This window comes from Meriones unguiculatus, chromosome 1, assembly GCF_030254825.1.
Source record: "Meriones unguiculatus strain TT.TT164.6M chromosome 1, Bangor_MerUng_6.1, whole genome shotgun sequence".
Taxonomy (NCBI): Eukaryota; Metazoa; Chordata; class Mammalia; order Rodentia; family Muridae; genus Meriones; species Meriones unguiculatus.
This window is the reverse complement of record NC_083349.1, coordinates 10,395,675-10,417,573: the sequence shown is the minus strand read 5'-3', so window position 1 is coordinate 10,417,573 and position 21,899 is coordinate 10,395,675. Positions and strand designations below refer to the sequence as shown.

The following is a 21,899-nucleotide window of genomic DNA, read 5'->3' as shown; positions in this document are numbered from 1 at the left end:
AGAAATATTGACTAACTAGTGGTCCGAGACAGTAGGGTACGCTCGAGAGGCTGACATAGGAGGAACATGAGAAACACTAAATAATCTTATCTTATCAATTATGAGTTCTCATTACAAATGGAAGAAAATATAATTTTTCTGGACCAAAGTGAAAAAACTAAACAAACAATATACTATTACCACACAACTTTAAATCCTTAACTTAGCTATAGATTCCTTATGTTCTACAGATGATGATTCCCAGAATCAGAAATTATATAGCACCCAATCAAGTTTGAATTTCAGATAAATTGCAAATAAGTTTTTGAGCATATCTTAAATATTACATAGTTATTTACCTGAAATCCATATTTAACTTTTTCACATCTTCCTAGTAACCACAATAGTCCTGAGCATGAGAAACAATGATAAAACTCACATGCTGCTGGGCATGGTAACACAAACACTTTAAATCCAGCCCTGGTGAGGCAAAGGCAGGTAGATCTCTGAGTTCAAGGCCAGCCTGGTCTACATAGAAAGTTCCAGGATAGCCAGAGCCACACAGAGACCCTGTCTTAACAAAAACCAAACCAAAAACAAAATCAACCAAAAAAACAAAAAAAAAAAAAAATTCACATGACATTAAAACATAAAACAAAGTTAAGTAATAACTAGGATTGTTTATTTATCACTAGTCTGGCCTATCCGAATAACTATTACATCAGTGGTTCTTACTTAACCTGTAGTTCGTGACCCCTTTAGTAGATCAAATGACCCTTTCACGGGGTCACATATCAGATATTTATATTACAAGTCGTAACAGTAGCAAAATTACAGTTATGAAGTAGCAACACAAATAATTTTATGGTTGGTGGTCACCAAAACATGAACTGTATTAAAGGGATGCAGCACTAGGAAGGTTGAAAACCACTGTATTACATCGTAACAGGAAAAAGTAAACCACAGGCCCAACTCTGCTAATGCACAGCTGGCAAGGAAAGTATGGTTTCTACATGTTCAAATGGTTGCAAAAATTAAAACAGATGTTCCATGAAATGTTACAGTCATTGGCCACTCAAATTTCAGTGCTATATATAAGTTATTAGAACACAGTCACCTCATTTGTTCATGGTCTACACTTGTTCTCTCTTCACAAGAGCAGAGCTCAAGAGTTGTTAAAGAGACCATAGGGCTCCAAAAATTTTTAAAAAGAAAGTACTATCTTTTATTATCTGCATTTTCAGAAAATGTCTGCTTTCCTCCAAAACTTATAGTCCTTGGTTACCTCCAAGAGATACAAGAAGTTCCTATTGCTGATGACACATCATGCACTTCAGAACCTGGGAGGAGGCCCTTGAGCTGGAACAGACCTGAATCTACCCTCCCTGAGGACTAGCTTTTATGGTATCAGAAGGCACCATACAACCTTCCAAAGGAAGGAGGCAACCAACAGTCTTACCCAGACATAACACTTATGAACCACATCAACGACCAGCATGATTCAGTATCTCTAAGGTGCAGTACACACATACCTTTGCAGTAACCACTAGTTTCTAACTGGACTTAAGATCTGCTCAATAAGTGGAAAACTATGGTTGGCACCGGATACCTGACCAAATTTGTAGTGCTAGTAAAGCCATGGACCTTAAAGAACCTACAATCACCACTTTACTAAAACAGCATAATCCCTAACAACAATCTAAACACTTGTCCTTATACCCACAGATAAGTGTAGTCCTCACCCCTTATTAAAAAATAAAAATCTCTTTGCAACAGATGGAAACCATTACAGAAAACCCACAACCAATCAAAATGGAGAGTTCTGGCCCAGTCCCAAAGGATACCTCTACAAAACACTCCCACACCTAAGTCTCAGGGAATACTGTGGAAGAGGGGGCAGAAACTGTAGAAGCCTTAGGATCATGATGCTTGCTGCGAGATTTGTCAGAAGCTCTGCCCATAAAATCTCACAAAAATGACTGCCTAAACACGAACGGAACAAAAATGACACCAATAGATAGGCCAAATTGGACAGGTGAAAGCCCAGAAGGCCTCAACCTTACAAAAAGAACTATAAGCAACTAAGGAATTGCTGAGTGAGAGTCTTCCCTAGAGAAGAACAAACCAATCATTATCCGAAACAAATGGTCAGCCCTGAAATCATACATATAAATAGCATTATACAGATGGAGCAAGTTACATTTAGGGATATATATGTACACATACATAAATATAAACATGTAATAATGATTAATAAAAAAAAGACCATGAATTTGAAACACAGAAAGAAGAGGTGTATGAGGGGAGGGTTGGAGGGAGAAAAAGGAAGGGAGAAATTGTGTAATTATATTATAATCTCCAAAAGAAAAAAAAAAACTGCAAATATGTTTGCTAACCTTAGCTCTACAGAATAATTTTGTTTTTAGATTAATTTTCTTAGACCAAACAAACATGTCTTACAAAAGTAAATTCTTGTTCTTCAATTTTAAAACTGACATTACTTTTAAGTATTCCAGATCCATAATTGTGATAAGGATAATAGAAAAGAGTATAATTATATAAAACACAATGCCAACTATTGACCTTGTATAGAATTTCTATCCTCATGCCAAACATGAAATAAATATTAAGGCGATTGCTATTAAATGGCTAGCAATCTAAAGCTGGGTGTAATGGCATAGCTCTGAAATCCCAGCACTTAGGAGGTTGGAGGCAGAAAGATCAAGAGTTCAGGCCCAGCCTTGACTATATGACCCTATCTAAAAACAACAACAAAGAATTAATATCAATTGAAGAAACATGACTACAGCAGTTCCTAGAAATATTGTCCAAGTTTCTTATCCTTATAATAATCTTGCCTTATACATAAACTATGATATTCCTAGTTACTCTATAAAACAACAGTAAAGAAGCACCCTGAACTCCTAACTGTAGTGGACGCTAGGCGTCTCACAACCACTTACGTTATTAAGCAGTTGGCTACAATACCAAAGGCTGTCTTTGAAAACAAACAAACACCTATGCTGAATATATATCCTATCAGTAATCTCTGCCAGCAACACTGCAGAGATAAAAAGCACAGTGAATTCATTCCACTTAATTTACTAATGGAATCACCTCTCAGAATCAGTTTTTATTAATGGAATCTAAGATTGCTGACGTCAAACCAAATCAAAATTCTCATCCAGCTATCGTTGTTTTGTAATGACAAACACAAAAAGCCCACTTTTACTTAATGAATTTAAACCATTAACATCACTAAAAAAAAACTATTCCCCAACTGATTGGCAAATTAATTATGCCCTATAAAAACAACTATATCATAAAGAATTTCCAGTCAGAGTTTAGTGGCATTGAAAGGTAATTCATAAAACAAAAGACACTCGAAGAGAGACTTTGCTCCTATGGACTCTCCGGCCTGTACATTTCTGATTGCTTATGTGTAGGCTTGTCACTTCCCTATTAAGGCTAGTTCCGTGGATTAGAAGAACCTACGCTGAGAACTAAACACGCAACTTCGAGGAAGTGCAAACAAACCCTGCACCTAACGTGCCTGTTCACATTCTCCATTTTCCACTGGGGTGGAAAACGACAAAACAAACAACAAACAAACAAAAAAACAACAAACCCACATCTGATAAGTATGAACAGTGACAGTCATGACAACCCGTGAGGCCGGCCGGCAGGACTTGGTTCTTTCCTTTTAGATTACAAGCCCGATTTCTCAACTCCATCCCGACCCAGGGCGCTCCTCAAGTCTGGAAGCCCGACTCTCAGCAAGGGGTAGGCACCCAGTTTTGGCTAGGAGACTCCTGACATTGGCAGGGCTGGGCGCTTTAGGTCCTCTGGACTGAGAACAGCTGTGCCAGGATCCGCCCGAGACAGAGAGAGCCAAGTAAAGGGCCCGCGGAGTGCAGGAGCTGGAGGGGGGCGGGAGCCGCCTGGGTCACCAGCTCCCCGGCTTGGCCTCGGGATTGGGGGCCGAGCCTTCAGCGGTCCTCGCTTGGCCACAGGCGCGGGCCAGAGGAGGAGGCCGAAAGCCCCAGCGGCCATGGCAGGGGGCCCGGCACCTACGTGGTCGGCGTTGCTGTTGGCGCTGTGGAAACACACAGCGCTGAAAGTGTAGCCCGAAATGGAAGCCGCCATGATGGAAATCTCCACCTTCCCCATCATGCCCCGCGGAGGGCGCACAGTTTTCCGGACGCCCCGCCACTGGGCATCCTGGGAAATGGAGTCTTCCTAGCTGCCTCCGGTGAGGAGAGGGAAATTAAGGATTCCAGATCAAAGAGACCCAAGCACCTTCTGTTCCATGTGTCCCTCAGATGGCATCCTGTCTCTACAGCCTTGTTATAATTCAGTTTGTCCATTCTGCAAATGAAGCTGAAGGATGAAAGGCTGGAGATGATTCAAGCAATTGAACAGTTGGGATTTGACACGGGAATAGCATGATGTAATTTCAATTTAAACAGACCACTTTGCCTGCCTGGTTAGGACTAATGCCTAGGAGAGGTGGAAGGTTATGATAAGGGGATCTACAATAATCCTCACTGGTGTAGTGACAGGGGAATTTTGGTCAGAAGTAGTGGAGTTGGTAAAACGACTGGATTCCGGATTCAAAAGAATTCAAATATAATCTGTGTAGTGGTAGAAGGGTTGCAAGTCCGAGGCCAGCCAAAGATACCTAGAGAAATCTGTTTCAGCAAACAGCAGCAACAACAACAAACCCTACACGTTTAGCGAAAATCATAGAAGATAGAAACAAATAATAAGTAGTGAAAACTAACCTATCAAGGTTAGAAAAATAGGAACTCAGGGAAGGGATTCTTCTGCAACTTGCCTCCTGGTTTGCCTACAAAGCTGCTTCTCACTGCTTACCCAAATTCAGCAAATAAAACTCTTTGACAGTTTCTGATCATTGCTCAAGTCAAAAGCCTTGCAACCTTGGCAACTTCGTTTTTCCTGATCCCCACATCACATCAACTAAAACAACCTTCAAAATACACAGAGTTCAATAATTCATTAGCAGCACACCTGCCACCTCAATCCAAAGCGCCATCATCTGTCTCTCAGTTACCGAAACTTCTCCAAGAGAGTCCCGGTTGGTGGCAATTTTACCCTTCAGGGACACTTGGCATTGTTAGGAGCTATTTTCCAATGTCAAACCCAGGGGAAGGAGCTAAACTCAGGAAGGGCCTCATAACAGAATTAACTAGTACAAAACATCAAGGTAATGAAGTGAGGCTGTTAACTTGCAAAATATATTCTCAAGAAAGCCAATGAAATGGTTATGTTAATGTTTAAATATAAAGTGTAAATCATACTTGGCCAACCTCCAAACCCTACACTGACAGACCCCTGCTTCTACTACCCTGGTTTCCTTGGCTTCAGCTACAGTAATAGACCCTTTGCTCTCTGGAAGCACTGAAAATTCATCAGGTCATAGTGCCTTTGCATTTGTTGTTTCCTCTGCTTGGAATGCTAGTCTCCTGGACAACTGCGTAGCTCACTGTATTATGCCTGCACTAGGTGCCCTGAAAGGCCACCGAGGCCCCTTCTTGACAGACCAATTGGCTTAGCCTAGCTTCTGGGAAAGTTTTTCATTGACAGCTCCCAGATCACATCTCCTGAAACTATTCTTTGTGTGAGAAAACCTAATTTTCCAACAGCAGTCCTTTCCAGCTCAGCTAGTTTGTTTGTTTGTTTGTTTTAAATACAGCTTAGGACCACCTGCCTAAGTGTCACTCACAAAGACCTGGGACTCCTACATCAATTAATAATTGCTAGAAAGAAAATCTGATAGTTCCATTTTCAAAGGAACTATCAGATTCCTTTGACGATGTCTCAAGCCATCTTATGTCCAACTAGACATGAACACAGGCCCTTGCGAATGCCTGATAGTCTTTCTAATCCCCTACACCTAAACATTAATAAGCTGTCCTCCAAAACTATAAGTTTACAGTAAAAAATCACAAACAGCCAAGCTTGCCTGCAAGGTCGTATACTTGATAAGCTTTAAATAATCAGGACCTGAAACATGGAGATAGGCCCATACATGGTTTATGTTGTCAGGACTATATCCTCCTAATTATTCAAAAGAAGAAAGGGTCACTCTTTAGGGTTTGTGGACAGATGGTGCCTGGCACTCAGTAGGCTTGCCATTCTAGGCTGATACAGGAGTTTTCAAGTTTGCAAAACAGACTGCTTCATTTTTCTCACCTCTGAGATTCCAGGATTCTTATTGTGAAGTGCAGATTGCTGTTTCCTGCATGATCAAGACAATCCCCAACAGGCCAATCTGATCCGGGCAATTTCTCACTTGACGCTCTCTTTCCAGATAATTCTAGGATGTGTCAAGTGGACACAGCTAACTAAGACAAACTCCTATCACCACCTAGCATTATCTCTTATTTTCATTCCATTTTTCTGTTTATTATATTTTTCCTCTGCTAGCCTATTGTGATATTATTGAAGGAGTAATTTGCTTGCTGTTGCATTTTTGTGATATGGAATAATGCCAGGCATGTAGATACTGTCCAGTTTGTAACTGTTGAGTAAATGTTAGGTGAAAAAGTGTGGAGTTCATAGGAAGCTGGTTTTATTCTATCAGCAGGTTGTGGTAGGGGAATGTAGATGTGCTGGGTTGGTGGTGCCTACCTTTCATCTTAATATACAGACTTCAATTCCTGGACCCCATGTGGTAAAAGAAGAGAACTGACTCTTGAGGGTTGTCTTCTGATCTTTATGCATAAAATGTACACACATTGTGTATGTGTGGCCTGCATTCATAATAAGCAGGTAATAAAATTTTTAAAAGAGAGTGTCTAGTTGGGCTGTGTTGGCACATGCCTTTAATCCCAGCACTTGGGAGGCAGAAGCAGGCAGATCTCTGATTTTGAGGCCAGCCTGGTCAACAGAAAGAGTTCCAGGGCAGCCAGCTACACAGAGAAAACTTGTCTCAAAAAACAAAATACAAAAAAAAAAAAAAACAAAAAAAAAAAAACAAAAAACAAAAAAAGGGTGGTGTGGAAGGGTCTGGAGGCATGGGGGAGTGCATGAATTTAGTTTCATTGAATTTAAGGTATCAAGGGAAAGCCAGGAAGCTAGAAGAATAAGTGGAAATTGTGAACTGTGAAACCCTATTTCTTGTTTGGTGTGATTGAGTCCTATCACACACCTTTAATCCAAGAACTCTCTCTTTATTGTAAACAGGTGATTATGGTACGGCTCATCCAGTCCTAGGACACACCTTTAGTCCAAGAGCTTTCTGTACACAGTATTTAATAAAGATAACCTTAGGGCAAGAACCAGTTGACAGGGATTAAAGAGTAGGAGGGATTTTGAGTTGAGGGGTATTTAAGACATCACAGCTTTAGCTTGGGCTTCCGCTCTTAGTTCCCTGGCTTTTGGGACTTTGAGTCAGCAAGTTTTTGGCCTTGGGTATTTTGGCCTTTTCCTCCTGGGATGTCAGTTGATCTAGTAGCATTTTGGGTTTTTTTTCCATCCTGACCTGAGCTGAGAAGATCAGCTGGGTGCTTTCTCTGCTTCTCTGAGCTAGCAGGTTTTCACTCCAGCATCTGGCTCCTGAGTATTGGTAAAATAGAATAGTTGGGATTTTCATTTTTTTTTTTTATAACAACCAGGTAGGGAAACAGTTCTCAACCTGAGAACTGTTGTAACCCCTTCAGGTATCGAATATCTGATATCCTCCATATCAGATATTTACAAGTCATAACAGTAGCAAAATTACAGTTATGAAGTAACTGAGAAACTATATTAAAGAGTTACAACATTTGGAAGGTTGAGAACCCTGGGCTATGGGGTCTTTATTTGGTATACTTAAGACCAAAAATATTTCATATTTTGAAGCTGTTTGGATTTTAGATTTTGGAATTATTGATTGTACTTGTCGGTTTTTGTCAACTTGACACAAACCTAAACTTGCTGGGGAAAAGGACTGACAATTGAGGAATCGCTTCCACCTCATCAGTTGGCCTCTGAACATGTTTGTGGGACTCTCTCTCTTTAAAGATTTATTTAGTTATTATTTAGACAGCATTCTGCCTGTGCACAGGAAGAACAGCCAGTGTTCTTAGCCTCTGAGACATTTCTCCAGCCCATAGGGCATTTTCTTGATTGCTAACTGAAGTATGAGGGTTGAACTGAAGTATGAGGTTGAAGTATGGGCAGTGCCATCCTTGGGCATGTGGGTCTAGGCTGTTTAAACTTTTGCCCCAGCTCCATTTTTTTTTCTTCTAGCTTCCTCGATTTTCACTGATACTTTAAATCCTAGAAACTAAACTCTCACCCCCCCTCATGCCTCCAGACACCACCCTATTTATTCTCTCTCCCCCCACCTCTCGGTTTTTTGAGACAAGTTTTCTCTATGTAGCCCTGGCTGTCCTGGAGCTCACCCTGTAGACCAGGTTGGCCTCAAACTCAGAGATCTGCCTGCCTCTGCCTCCAGAGTGCTAGGATTAAAGGAACGGGCCACCACTATCTGGCCAAAACCGCTGTTTTAAAGATTCATTGCATGATCACTGTGTGTTGTTGCTGTTGTTACTGGAGGAGGGCATCAGGAGCAACTCAGTAAGTTTTCCTCCATGGACTCTGCTTCAGTTCCTACATATGAGCTCCTGCCCTGGTTAACCTCAATGGTGGCTTATATAACTTGTATGCCAAAATAAATAAACAAATAAATAAATAAATAAGACCCTTTTCTCAGCGAGATGCTTTTGGTCACTATTTTATCACAGCACAAGAAAAGCCAATCAGAGCAAAGATGCTCAACCTGTAAAGGTAACAGCTGACATTTTCTGAACCCTGACTATATGTCAGGCCCTTTCTAAGCTCTTTAAATACAGTGTGGTCACTTATAGTTCCTTCCATATCTCTGAAGCAACATTGTTTAAAGCTCCATTTTATAGTTGCAAAAAACCAGAACTTACATTTACTGACCATTTCTCATGTGTCAGACAGGTAGAATTTGACTGGATGAATCTCATTTGTCTTCTCCAGGTGGCTTTTGGGATAGGTACTACTATTATGGTTGTTGTAATTATAGGCTGCATCAGCTGACCTGGGGAACAAGAACTTGCCCATAGTGATGTCTCAAAACATTGGGGTCTATCTCAAGAACGGAGTGCCCACTGTTCCCTTTCAAAAGCTCGCATTAGAGCAGAAGTGGGAGATGGAGGGTAATAAGGAGGGTTTCTATAGAAGTGTGTTCTCTGATACTGAGTGTTGTATGGTCAGAGAAGGGAAAGCTCTGCCCTTGATCTTGGATTTGTCAAATGTGAGGTGCATACATAGTTCCAGAGGATCTGGAGGTAGACACTGTGCAGGAATAAAAAAAAAAAATAAACAAAACAAAACGACGACAACAACAACAAACCCCTGAGGCTGGCAACTTCAGATTCTATAGGTCTGCCTCTGGCCTCAAGTAAGTGGTGCTCAGTGGGAGGGGCTGTGTCCCTCATATAGTTCTGCTTCTCCTGGTGCTTACACAGTGGAACTTCTCCTACAGCCAAGAATCCTGTTTCTCTGGGTGATCAGAGGTGGTGCCCACAGTCCTCAGCACTAAGCAGCCAGAATAATCCTTCCTGGAGCCATGGAAGAAACTTGGTATAAACTATGTTCTTTTTTTTTTTTTTTCCCCAGGGCCCCATACCAACAACTGTTTATAGCTTTCATCACACACAGGGAAACATCTTAAGTGTTGGCAAGACACTTGGCTGAAGACAGGCTTATCTTTCATGGTTGCTCCTTAATTAGAACCTAAAACTTTTAAAGACTCAGTTTATCACACTCAGGCTTGCTTTCTGTAGCATCTAGAGTCTAGAAAAGATCAAAACGGCTATGTGCCCAGGGCAGCACTAGTTGGCTGTGGTATCCAGTGGTTTTATTGCTCTGTAATAAGGTTACTCATGCTCTTTCTTGAGTTCTTTAATCACTATGTACATGGATTTCCATCTGCCCTTTACTTTATTCTTCATTGTCAGAAGATCTTGGAACACCGTGTATAGGAGAAGAGGAACTGCAAACCGGGAGGGCAACTGTTGTTGCCATTTGCCTCAAGGGACTTGTTATGGGAAGTCAACAGAAACGTAGCCCTGGAAACAAGCTTTCCTTGGAAGGCAGCTTGCTAGGGGCCTCTGAGATCCTTGTCGTTGGATATTGGACCATGGCTATTTGAGTATTTCACAGCTAATACAGAAAAGATCCTAGGCTCCTGACACATAAGATTTCTTGCATTATGGCAGAACTACTGGCTGTAGTTAGGCCAATAGGCAGAAGACATCTCAGGGTTCACACACTCTTGAAGAACAGGTTACTTTTTATTTTGAGCCAACTACAGTGAACAACTAGATCATGCAGAGGTTGAAAGTTGGACAGGCTCAGATGCCTAGCGGGGAACAGAGCAAGACCTCCCGAGGCACCCTAGCATTGTCCTACTCATTTTATTATGATTCCATGGTTGGTAGTGTACTGTGAGTGGCCCTAAGGCAATCATATCTTTGGCTGTAAGCTCTTAAAAGGCCAGCCAGTTACATCAAGTCACTTCCTATAATTCTACCCACAAATGAAATCAGTCTTTTGGTCGGGAAGCCAGTAATGCGATGGACTGACCACTTTCCAGGTCTGCCTGGCTAGAGAGAGATAACATACATTTGGACTGAGTGGTGTGTGTTTCAGGCGTTTTTGTGGCTTCTGACTGCTTGTTTTCCAAAGTGCAGCATTCTGAACGATGACTTACAAACAGGGTCCTCAGATTTGGTCACGTTGTGGGCTAGAGAGCAAGGGATGCATGAGATGTTAGTTGGAGGGCTCCCTTGGCTTCCCTAGCCTGCTCTGCACACTAGGCGGCCCCTAGGCAGCCGAGGTTCTCTCCGGCGTTCCGCTTTCCAAGACTTGGCCTGGAGCATTAGAGAGAGGGCCTCCCACTGCCTAGAGAGGCCAGGTCCCACGCATCCCCTCTGCTCGGGCCGCGACTCTATGGCGGCCGCGACCGCTCACTAGCCGCGGAGCGACATGAACACGGATGCTGACGGCCAGAGCGGTGCAGTGGTTGCCGCGCGGTCTCGAGAGGGCAGTCCCGCGGCGGCTGACTTCGTCCCATCGGCTCTGGGGACCCGAGAGCAGTGAGTGTGATGGGGAGGGTGAGCGGGAGTCGGAGGCCCGGAAGGAGATGGCGCCCCTGGGGGCCTGAGGAGGGTGGGAGCCACCTGTGGGGGTTCAAGGGGCAAGGTCCCAAGCGCGCCCCGGGGGGCGGTCAACCCTCTCTCAAGTCCACCCGAGGTCCTTGGGGAGCCGGTGTAGGGGTCTGGCATCTGGCTTGGGAAAAGAAGGAGAGGATTGGGCAATGAACTATACAATGGCCCGAGAGGTCGAGGGAGAGCTGTGAGGTCGGAGTAGAGGATGCCCTAAACTGGGAGCTACGGAGATAGATGGTAGGGGCTCTGGGGGAAAGAGGAGAAGTGATCTGACCCAAAGTTGAAGCTCAGAAATTAATGGATTAGGATATAGAGCAGTGTGAAGAATAGGGATTAGGGGGAGGGAGCAGGGACTGTAGAGATGAAATTGGAAGAGAAAGCAGATGATAAGGGGGAGGAGTTGCAGTTTTAAGGACTAAGAGATTTAGTGGGAGAACTAGTATACAGGGAGAGACAGAGACTGTTTTAGCATTTAATTTTAAGCCCATTTTATCTTGGCTACGTTCATTGTGAGCCAACCGCTGACCTATTAGTTAGAAAAGCCTGTATCTGCACATTGAAGACCAAATTTAGAATAACAATTCATCTGGCACAGTCCAGTTTGGAACTTGACTCTAGCACTTAGAGATTCTTGACAGTTGCCTCTTTTTATTTAAGCTTTATACAACCATATATGATAACTATACAATCATATATGATAAATAATCATACCGATGATGAATAACCATTCATCAGATGAGTGTAAGTATTTGTATAATTTATTCAGTTTGCCCATAATATTTGTTCTTTTAACCCAAGGATGTTAAATTGAACTATATGCACTTACTGGTAACACTAATAATGTTTAAGGCCATTGTAAGTAGCTATGTAATACATTGGAAATATCCATTTAATTCTCAAATACAGTTTAACCAGAGTCTTGCTTCACATTTCATTGTTTATGTAGTTGGGATGCTGTTTATGAGAGAGAACTGAGAACATTCCAAGAATATGGAGATACAGGAGAAATCTGGTAAGTTAAGCTGAGGATGTGAGAGAGCGTGAGCCTGTGCACTTACAACAAGGAAGATAGCCTAGAGCTCTTCAGAAGCATGGGTGCATCCTGCTTCAGTGACAGCTTTCAAATCTCTCTCTCTTTTTGTTCTTGTGCTTGTTTTTTTTTTTTTTTGTTTTTGAGACAGGGTTTCTCTAGCCTCAGCCATCCTGGAACTTGCACTGTAGACCAGGCTGGCCTCGAACTCAGAGATCCACCTGCCTCTGCCTGAATCTGACTTCAACGATAAATTTAAAATACTTTTCTTTTTTAATGACCCAGATTTAAATTGATCATAGTACTAGGATGTAACTTTCATTTAATTGTCCTCATTTTTCAGTAAGTAATGAAATTCTGAAGTACTAACATTTGCTGATGTCCAAGAAAGCAGTTATTAAGACATTTTTTAAAGATTAATGCTGATATAGATAGAGTATGTGTATTTATAAATATGTATGTCAATATACTTACATATTATATATGTGAATATACATCATTATGTATATTGCACATATACCTTGGGTATTTCATTTTTAGTGGTGAAGTCTCCTAAATAACAATAAACAGTTACAAATACTACTTTTCGCTTTTTAAAAAAGACTTAAGTGAGCATATGGTATAAATGGCATAGGTGGAATATGGTTCTAACTTTTGCTGTACATCTGTTCTTTGTATTCTGTTCCTACCAGGTTTGGGGAAGAGAGTATGAACCGACTAATAAGGTGGATGCAGAAACACAAGATCCCGTTGGATGCCTCAGTGCTTGATATTGGAACTGGAAATGGTGTTTTCCTGGTTGAACTTGTTAGTACTTTGAGTATTCATATGTGTGAACCATTTCTAAAACGAAAGTTTAAAAAAATGTTGCAGCTAAGAGATTACCATCTAAATGTGAAACAGCAAAGCATTTGGGACACTGACTTTGAGTGTTTAACCTGGGAGGAAAGGCAGACTGCTTGGATTGTGGCAAAGCACTAAATATATGGTGTCAGGAATAATCCTGAAAGATGGCTCTCAGGTGTCCAGTGAATGGTGAAGGCCTAGAGATATAAAATTTCAAAAGTCATAATCCTGAAAGAGTAAAATCTTGAATGTTGAAATTCTGGAAGCCAGAATTCTGAAAACTTCAATCCCTGTATTTCTATAGCAAAAAGCAAAGGATGCATAAGGAATAGAAAGCTGAATAATTCTGAGGGGATTAGAACATTTGTAGTGCTGTGTATGGTATTTTATCATGTTATGTGTAATGGATACCAAAAGTCCTGACTGAGCATCATTTAGGGTATTTATGTGAGGGTTCCAGAGGAGATTCATGTCTGAATCTCGTTGGAATAAGGAAAGAGCTGTCTTGCTGTGGGTGTACACTATCCAAGAGGTTTAGGCCTGTCTGGGACAAACGTAGCAGGTAAGTTGCTCTTTCTGAAAGTGGGGACAGTTTCCTTTTGTTGTTGTGCATTTTGAAACTTTTGGCTGTAGGACCCTAGGGACTATACCAGTGGTCCTGCCTTTGAGCCACAGACTGAGAATTACACCATTAGCTTCACTGGTTCCTAGGCCTTTGGCCTTGAACTAAGTCATGCTACTGGTATCCATTTGCAGACCAACTGTGATAATAATTGCCATAATAATTGTATGAGCCACTTGCTCTAATAAACCCTTCATGTCTGTACCTCTTACTAGTTTTTGTCTCTAGATATTTTTACTAATATAGATTTGGTATTGGGGACACAGCATAATTCCTTCTTACTGTATTCCTTAGAACACAATGAAAGAAATCTGAAAAATTGTTACCTCACAAAAAGGTTTTAGAATAATTTAATTTTTATATTTGTTTATTTGTATATATGTCTATTAGGCTTGGTGGCCAAGTGCCTTTACCTGCTGAACCATCTCACTGTCCCCAAGGCTTTAATAATTTAATTGTACAGGGCTTCTTAATTGTTGAACTTAATTGTTTTAGAGTTAGGGTCAGTGAGACACCTCAGTGGGTGAGGAAGCTCGCTCCCAAGCCTGCCCACCTGAGTTAGATTCCTGAAAACTATGTGTGGAAGGAGAGAAATGATTGAGAAATGTCTGGCCTCCATAGGGATGCCCACATACCTATACAAACACACAAAATAGTTGTAAACATTTTTTTTCAAGTTTGTGTGTGTGTGTGTCTGTTTAAAGTCATACAGTGTCTCTTTAGCTCTGGTTGTCCTGGAATTCTCTATTTAGACCACGCTGACCTCAGATACACAGAGATCTGACTGCTTCTGCCTCTTGAGTGCTGGGATTAAAGGTGTGTCTGACCATGCCCAGAAAGTTAAAAAAACAAGAATTTTTTTTTTAAAGCTAATTGCTGGTGTTGTGGAAACTGTTTAATTGCAGTCACCAAGCAATAACAAGCCCTTCAAGTGGACACATGTACTTAACACAATTTGACAACTGAAATAACTCTTCAAGTGACAGTGTAGTGTGGCAGTGAAAATGGTGGTTTAAAACGTAAGAAAACCAGGGATGGGGGATTTAGCTTAGTGGTAGAAAGGCCCTGAGTTCAGTCCTTACTGGGATGGGGGACAGAAAAACATTTGAGGGGCTAGAAAGATGGCTCAGGGGTTAGGAGCACTGGTTGCTCTTCCAGAGGACTCAAGTTCAATTCCCAGCAACCATATGGCATTCCACAACTGTCTGTAACTCCAGTTCCAGAAGATCTTACACTTTCACACAGACATACATGCAAGTAAACACCAATGCACATGAATGAATGAATGAACGAATGCAAGAAAATCTTCCTTCCTTAATTACTTAGTTGTGTATTCCTGCCAATTCTACACAGCACTGTGTTCCTTGCAAAGAGTGCCTATCAGAAGGAGCTTGAGAAGCTCAGTGGCCTTCTGAACAGAAGCACTTAGCTTGACTACTGAAGACGACACACATATTTACCATTAAGTCTAATTGCAGAATACCTCATTTTGACTAATGGATGGCTCAGGCTATTTTGAAACCATCTCCATTAACAAAGATATAAAACTCATCCCCCTGTTAGGCTTGAACATATAAAAACTTACTGCTCTGTTGTGTATTAATATCTAGAAATAGTAAAGCTTTGAGAAGACTTTGAGGTGTGGGGGAGATTTTAGAAAATGAGCTTAAATTGTATCCCCAGACAGTAATGACAGGTGAGTGAGGGTTTAAGCGCAATCCAGCCTTCAGCCAGGGAATTTTAAAGTGTAGCCAGTAAAGGTTTTTTGTTTTTGTTTTCTCCACTCAGCCAGTGCATCTGAGACAAAATTCAGTTATGATCAAGTGCTTTCAGTGGTATAGACAACAAAAATATGTAGGTAGGTGAGTGTATTGGCTGCGCAACACAATAGTGATGAGATTCAGTTTATATTATTATCATTATTGCTGTTGTTGTTGTTGTTTTGCTGGAGAGATGGCCCCGCAATTAAGAGCACTGGCTGCTCTTCTGGGGGACCTGGGTTTAATTCCAAGTACCCACATGTCAGCTCATAACCCTCTGAAATCCTTAATACTACTCCCACAGATTGTGGCTTATAACTATTTATAACTCCAGTTTCCGGTGATTTGGTGGCCAGGTGGGCACCAGGCATACAGGCTGTATGCAGACATGCATTCACACAAACCACCCATACATGCTTAAAAATAAATGTCACTTGAGCACCGATTTCTATATTCAATGAGCGATCCTATCCAGAGAGGAGGGAGGAAGAGAGGGAGAGAGGGAGAGAGGGAAGAGGAAGGGAGGGAGAAGGAGAGAGAGAGGGAGAGGAAAGAAGGGAGATATGGAGGAAGGGAGAGGTGAAATTTGAGAGGTCACCCAGTGTTCCCAGTGTTGACCTTTGGCTTCTACACTCATGCAACACATATAAGAACACGTGCACCTCTACCCACACATATATGCACTTAGTATCATTTGTCTTCACTGGTATTACTTCTGGCTGATGCAATTTTAGGAGCTTTTGATGAACTGAAGACATGTTTGCAGTGATAATTCTGAGTGGTTTGAAGATAATTAGGTGCCCAGCCATGGTGTTGTTTGTTCACTAGTTTTGAGTGTTGAGTTTGTGGCCCATGTCTGAATACATAAGGAAGAAAATTGCTAAGTGCCCAAAACAACGCAGGCATGGTGTGCAAGATGGAAATTTTTATTATTTCCTTTAAAGATTTATTTTTCATTATATTGTATGTCTGTGTCTGTGGTGTGTATGAGGATGCCCAGAGGCCAGAGAGGTTGTCAGATCCCTGAAGCTGGAGTTGCAGGCAGTTGGAAGCCTCCCTGTGTGGGTGCTGGGAGCTAAACTCAGGTTTCCTGGGAGGACAGAAAGTACTCTTAACCTCTCAGCCATGGATCCAGTTCAAGATAGAACTTTTTGATAGGGAATTACTATGTTGCTTTTTATGAGTCATAGAATTTTAGAAGAACAGCACCCAAGAAAATAAACTCAAGTTTATTTCTCTAAGAAAGGCAAAATACACATCTTGACATGAGATTCCTGAAAGTCTGTTAGCACTTAGGGACAACTTTTCTGTACTTGTCCATAATCTGTCTTTTGTTATGCATTGGGTTTTCTTTCTGTCTTTCTTTTTGTTTTTTTCAAGCCAGTATTTCTCTGTGTAGTCTTGGCTAACCACCTCACTCTGTAGACCAGGCTGGCCTGGAATTCACAGAGCTCCACCTGCCTCTGCCTCCTCGAGTGCTGGGATTACAGGCATGGGCTATCATGCCCAGGTATGTATTGGGTTCTCATGCAATTTTTTTCTTTTCGTTTATTCCCAGTATTTTAAATCACCAGTTTTTAAAAATTATGCAATTTGCTCTCCTATATATTTCATCTTTTGCATTATTTTGTATAATGTATATGTGTGGAAAGAATTGTAATTTAGGCCAAGCATGGTTGTGCAAGCCTTTAATCCCAACACTCAGAGGCAGAGGCAGGTGGATCTCTATGAGTTTAAGGTCAGCATGGTCTATGCAGAGAATTCTAGGCCAGCTAAGGATATGCAGTAAAAACTTAGCTCAAAAACAACCAAGCAACAACAACAGAACCAGAATAATGGTTGTTTTTTGCAGATTTGAATTATCACAGTGTTACTGGTATAGTGGTAAAACAGCTTGTGCCTAGAGACACTGAGAGCAGCAAATGAAGAGGTGGGGATTTTTGGCTTTTGTGAAAATTTCAGAAAGTTTATTTTTCTTTGTTTGTAAATTACCAACAAAACTTTATTGTGGGTTTTTAAAAAAAATGTTAATTTTTATATTTTTTTTTTTGTAGTAGTAAATGAAGTTTTTGTTGTAGTAAATGAAAAATAAATGTTGGGCTGTATAATGGTTATTATTAGCCCTAAGATTATCATGGTGGTACTATTTAACTCGATATCACAAATACTAAGTCACAGACACCTGTTAGATTTATGATTGCTTCATTTACCTTGGGCCGGGCAGATATTTCACTCACACTGGCTCACTATCCTCACCATCCATCTCCCAGCCCCCATCCAATGTTATCCACCTTAATCGTCCTCATCTGGTCTACCTTCCATAAATAATCCCCTGATACTTGCTTTTAGTCTTCGTCTGGGTCTTTTCATGCCTTTACTGGAGTCCTTTCTCCAGTCCCACGTAGTTCCTTCTCCATGCTAACCCATCGTGGTGTCCTCTTTCTTCTGTCTGCATCCGTCTGTTTCCCTTGATTGTCCTATCCTGGAAGCCGGGGACCCTTAGTCAGCCAGGCCCATTCTGCCCTGCCCAGGTATAGGCTGTTTAATTAACCAATCAGGTATAATGACTCAGGCAGTTTTACAAACCAAGGATAGACGTAACCAGATCTTGAGGACCAGTAACACGTATCAGACCAACCTCCAACATGTTTTGTATACCTGAGTGTTTTGTCCACGTGAGTTTTATGTGGAGTTATAGATGGTTGTGAGCCATCATGTGGGTGCTGAGAACTTAATGTCCTCTGCCAGAGCAGAGGATATGCTCTTAACTGCTGAGCCATCTCTTCAGCCTGTGAATACTTTTGTCCTTTGAGACAAGGGCACTGTGTAGCTCTGGCTGGCCTGGACCTTGATCTGTAGACTGGGCTGGTCTTGAACTCACAGAGAACTACCTACCTCTGTCTTCCTAGTGCTGGGATTAAAGGAGTGTGTCATCTTGCCCGGCCTTGGTTTTGTTTGTTTTTGAAGTAGGGTCTTGCTGTGTTATCCAGGTTGGCTTCTAACTCAGATCCTTCTGCTTTTGCCTAATGAGTGCTGGGAACTCGTGTGTGCCACAATTCTGGGAGGCCTGTTTTTCCATGGACATAGAACATCAAGTTATAGCTCCAGTCCTTAAGTAAATGTCTTTTAAACTATATTTTATTTATTATTGTTTTGAAATAGGGTCTCATGGAGTTCAGGTTGGCCTGTAGCTTACCTGTAGCTGAAGATGTTCTGAACTTCTGGTATCCTGTCCTTCCTTCTTGAATGCTGAGATTACAGGTGTGCATTACTATGCCAGGCCTAAACAGTTTCCAGTTATTTTCCCACATTTATTTTTGAGATACTTGATGTCATAGAATTTTATATTTAATAATTTTAGTCTTTTGGGGTTTCATCATATGGGATTATGGTATTTGAGATTGTGTTTTGGGGATTAGGACCTAAAGCCCTAAATGAGAAGCCCCAGGAGATCAGAGTGCTAGTCTTGGTTCTATTGGTTATAGTCGTTACCTTGAACAAGCCCGTTTAACTTCTCTGGGCTTCAGTTTCTCTTTAGGGTGTAGGCTGGGTGATCTGTATTAGCTCCTCTCAGCTCAAAGCTAGAAAAATGACAATATTAAAAAGAGATGGGGCTAGAGAGGTGGTCTATTGCTCAAGAGTCCTGGCTGCTCTTGGCAGAGGACTCAGGTTCAGTTCTAGCATGGGGCTTACTCACAGTCTCTTGCAACCCCTGGAGTTGGCCTTCGCAGGCACCAGGCACATTTGTAGTGCACATACATGCAGGGGAAACATCTATGTACATGAAATGTTTAAAATAGTTTAGAAAGAGATGTTTGTAATTCTGATTGTGTGCATATTCCTTTATTTAGGTAATTACATGGTTAACAAAAATACATTGCTCATGCACCTGAGTTTGGTACAAATTCCTGTATCAGTATTGTCCTGTGTTTGAAGTGGTCGTTGCTATGCAGGAAACGTAAGAAAGAGGCTTCATCTTAGATGGTTTTACTCTTATTTCTCATTAAATTTTTTTTGTTACATTTATACATTTGTGTGTATCATGTGTGCATGTTTGTATATGTCTGTGCTGTGCATCACAGTGCCCAAGGAGAGCAGAGGACAACTTGAGGGAGTCAATTCTTTTCCTGCTATTATGTGAATTTCAGGGATTGAAATCAGGATACCAGGCTTGGCAGCAAGTACCTTTACCAGCTTAGCCACTTAAGATGTATATATAAGATTGAAATTTACTGGTGACTACCACATACTAATAATAGGAACCAGAAGCTGAAAGTCTGGATCTTGTGCTTGGATTATAGTACAATAGTTAAACTGTAGCACATTATATGTGATAATGGACATACTGGGTATAAAAGAGGAAGCAGGTAACACTGGAAAGGATGGATGAGGAAAGGACTTAATATCCAAATTGGGTGGGAATCTCAGGGAACTGTAGTGAGTATGGTGGAGTGTAATTAGAGAGGGAAAAAATGTTGGATAAATGAGAACTAAATACATGAAGTTTGAAGCAGCATAGGTCTTGTGCCATTAAATAATTTGGTAAAATAGAATTTGTGTGGAGCAAGACTACAGGTGATGATTAAGTTCAGGTTAATTACTGTATTGTATTTTGCTTTGTGTAAGAGCTGAGTTTTTCCTTTTTAGGGGTAGTGGGGAGAGAGGCAGAGTAACCTTTCTTGAAACAGTTTGAAACATCAAAACAGCATACATTCTTTAGAGCACAGGAATGAAATGTCTACAGCTCAGAGGATTGTCACAAAGTGACCACCCACACAATGGTCAGTGTGGTTAAGTTTCCTTTTCCCTAAAAGTAACTACTGTCCTCTTCTGGTTAGCCAAATGGGTCTTCACTTCCTAAATTGATTAGCCTATTTTTGAGTGTGTCAGTAGAACTTCGGTCTACGTTCTTATTTTCATTGCTGTGAGGGTTGTTTTTATAGCCATCTCACACATATTTATTCACCTGTTCATTTTTACCTGTAGATTTTTTTGGGGGGATTACTTACTTATTTTTATTTTAGTTTTGTGATTCAGGGATTGAAGCTAGGGTCTTGTGCATGCCGGGCACCCACATCACTAAGCCATTGTCCAAACCCTTTGGGTTGTAATAGCTTACTTGTAGAAGCTAATGGTTTAAGCACACGATTGTGGATTTTTATTGATTTTCTCCATCTTTAATAATGTGCTTTGTGGCTAAGTGGTAACTTCAGTTTTTCCCTTTTAATCTTTTATTGCATAAGTGTTCATGTGGTGTAAGTGAATGTTACATGTATATATGTATGTAGAGGCCAAAAGTTAACATCTCAGTCTCCACCGTTTTTTTTTTTTTAAACTTTTTAATAATTTATTTTGTGTGTGTGCTTGTGTTTATATTTGTGGTTAATGTGTATTTTGGGGTGTGCATGTGGAGGTCATTTGGAGCTTTATGTAGAGTTATTTGTTCTGGGGATCAAATTCAGTTGTCAGGCTTGGTAGTGAGCACCTGTGCATGCTAAACCATTCTGCTTGGCATTTATTTATTTATTTATCTATCTATTTATCTATTTATTTATGTTTGAGATAGTCTCTCACTGAACCTGGAGCTTGCTTATTCATCTAATGTCTGGCTCCAGGAATTCTCCTGCCTCTGGGTTATAGATGTGTGATACTTTTGGCTTGCTTTTACATGGGTGCTGGACATTGAACTCAGGTCTTCATGCTTCTGCAACAAACACTGTATCGATTGAGCTGTCTTTCTAGTTCCCTTAAAGTCATGTTTTTGTTTGTTTGGATAAGGACTCTAGCTCAGGATGGCCATGAAATTGCTAGTTGCCAAGTTTAAACTCTAGCCCACAGTCCTCGTCCTTTGCCTCCCTAGTGCTAGGATTATAGGCGTGCTTGGGTATGGATGTGTTTGTTATTGTTGAGCGTTCTGTTATGTGGCATGTCTCACATTATCCATCCACTACTCTATGTGTGTGTGCTGTCTGTGTGTCTCTCTCTTTGAGAAGAGTTTTGCTCAGACTACAGCTTACTATGTAGCTTGAACTTTATGGCAATTCTCCTGCCTCAGATTCCTGAGCACTAGATTACAAGTAGAACTCATCACATCTGGGTTCTTTTATGCCTTGCTTAAAAAAAAAATCTTCATAGGGTAGGAATTTAGATTATTATTAGTTCCTTTTAGATTCACTTTATGTGTCTTAGTATTTTTGCCTGCGTATATGTCTGTGCGTCATGTACCTGAGGAGGTTGTAAGAGGACCACAGACCTCCTGGAATTACAGAGACTTGTGAGCTACTTTGTGGGTGCTAGGGACCGCTCAGAGTAAGGAGTAAGTACTCTTAACTGTTGAGCCATTTGTCCAGCCCCAGAAGTTTAGATTATTGATTTAAGACTTCCACTGTCCTTAGTAAAAGCAATAAATGCTGTGAGCTTATCTGTAAACAGATGCTGGCATGGATGTAGGA

General features: G+C 41.1%; 2 protein-coding genes across 6 annotated transcripts in view; one reads left to right on the top strand and one right to left on the bottom strand.

The window, feature by feature from the left end:
• The window catches only part of Abraxas2 (abraxas 2, BRISC complex subunit), a 43,007-nt gene extending 38,827 nt beyond the window's left edge, over positions 1-4,180 (bottom strand). The window contains exon 1 of one of the 2 annotated variants that reach the window (XM_060381286.1): positions 4,054-4,180. In XM_060381286.1, coding sequence (XP_060237269.1) covers positions 4,054-4,152 — 99 coding nt within the window. In that variant the 5' untranslated portion in view covers positions 4,153-4,180. Of the gene's footprint in view, positions 1-3,611; positions 3,858-4,053 lie in introns of those variants that run through there. The other variant, XM_060381283.1, reaches the window with a different exon arrangement.
• Positions 4,181-10,921: 6,741 nt separating this feature from the next.
• The window catches only part of Eef1akmt2 (EEF1A lysine methyltransferase 2), a 35,769-nt gene continuing 24,791 nt past the window's right edge, over positions 10,922-21,899 (top strand). The window contains exons 1-3 of one of the 4 annotated variants that reach the window (XM_060381276.1): positions 10,922-11,117; positions 12,136-12,201; positions 12,912-13,026. In XM_060381276.1, the coding sequence (XP_060237259.1) occupies positions 11,008-11,117; positions 12,136-12,201; positions 12,912-13,026 (291 nt within the window). In that variant the 5' untranslated portion in view covers positions 10,922-11,007. The remainder of the gene's footprint in view (positions 11,118-12,135; positions 12,202-12,911; positions 13,027-21,899) is intronic. The other 3 variants (XM_060381277.1, XM_060381280.1, XM_021636525.2) reach the window with 3 other exon arrangements.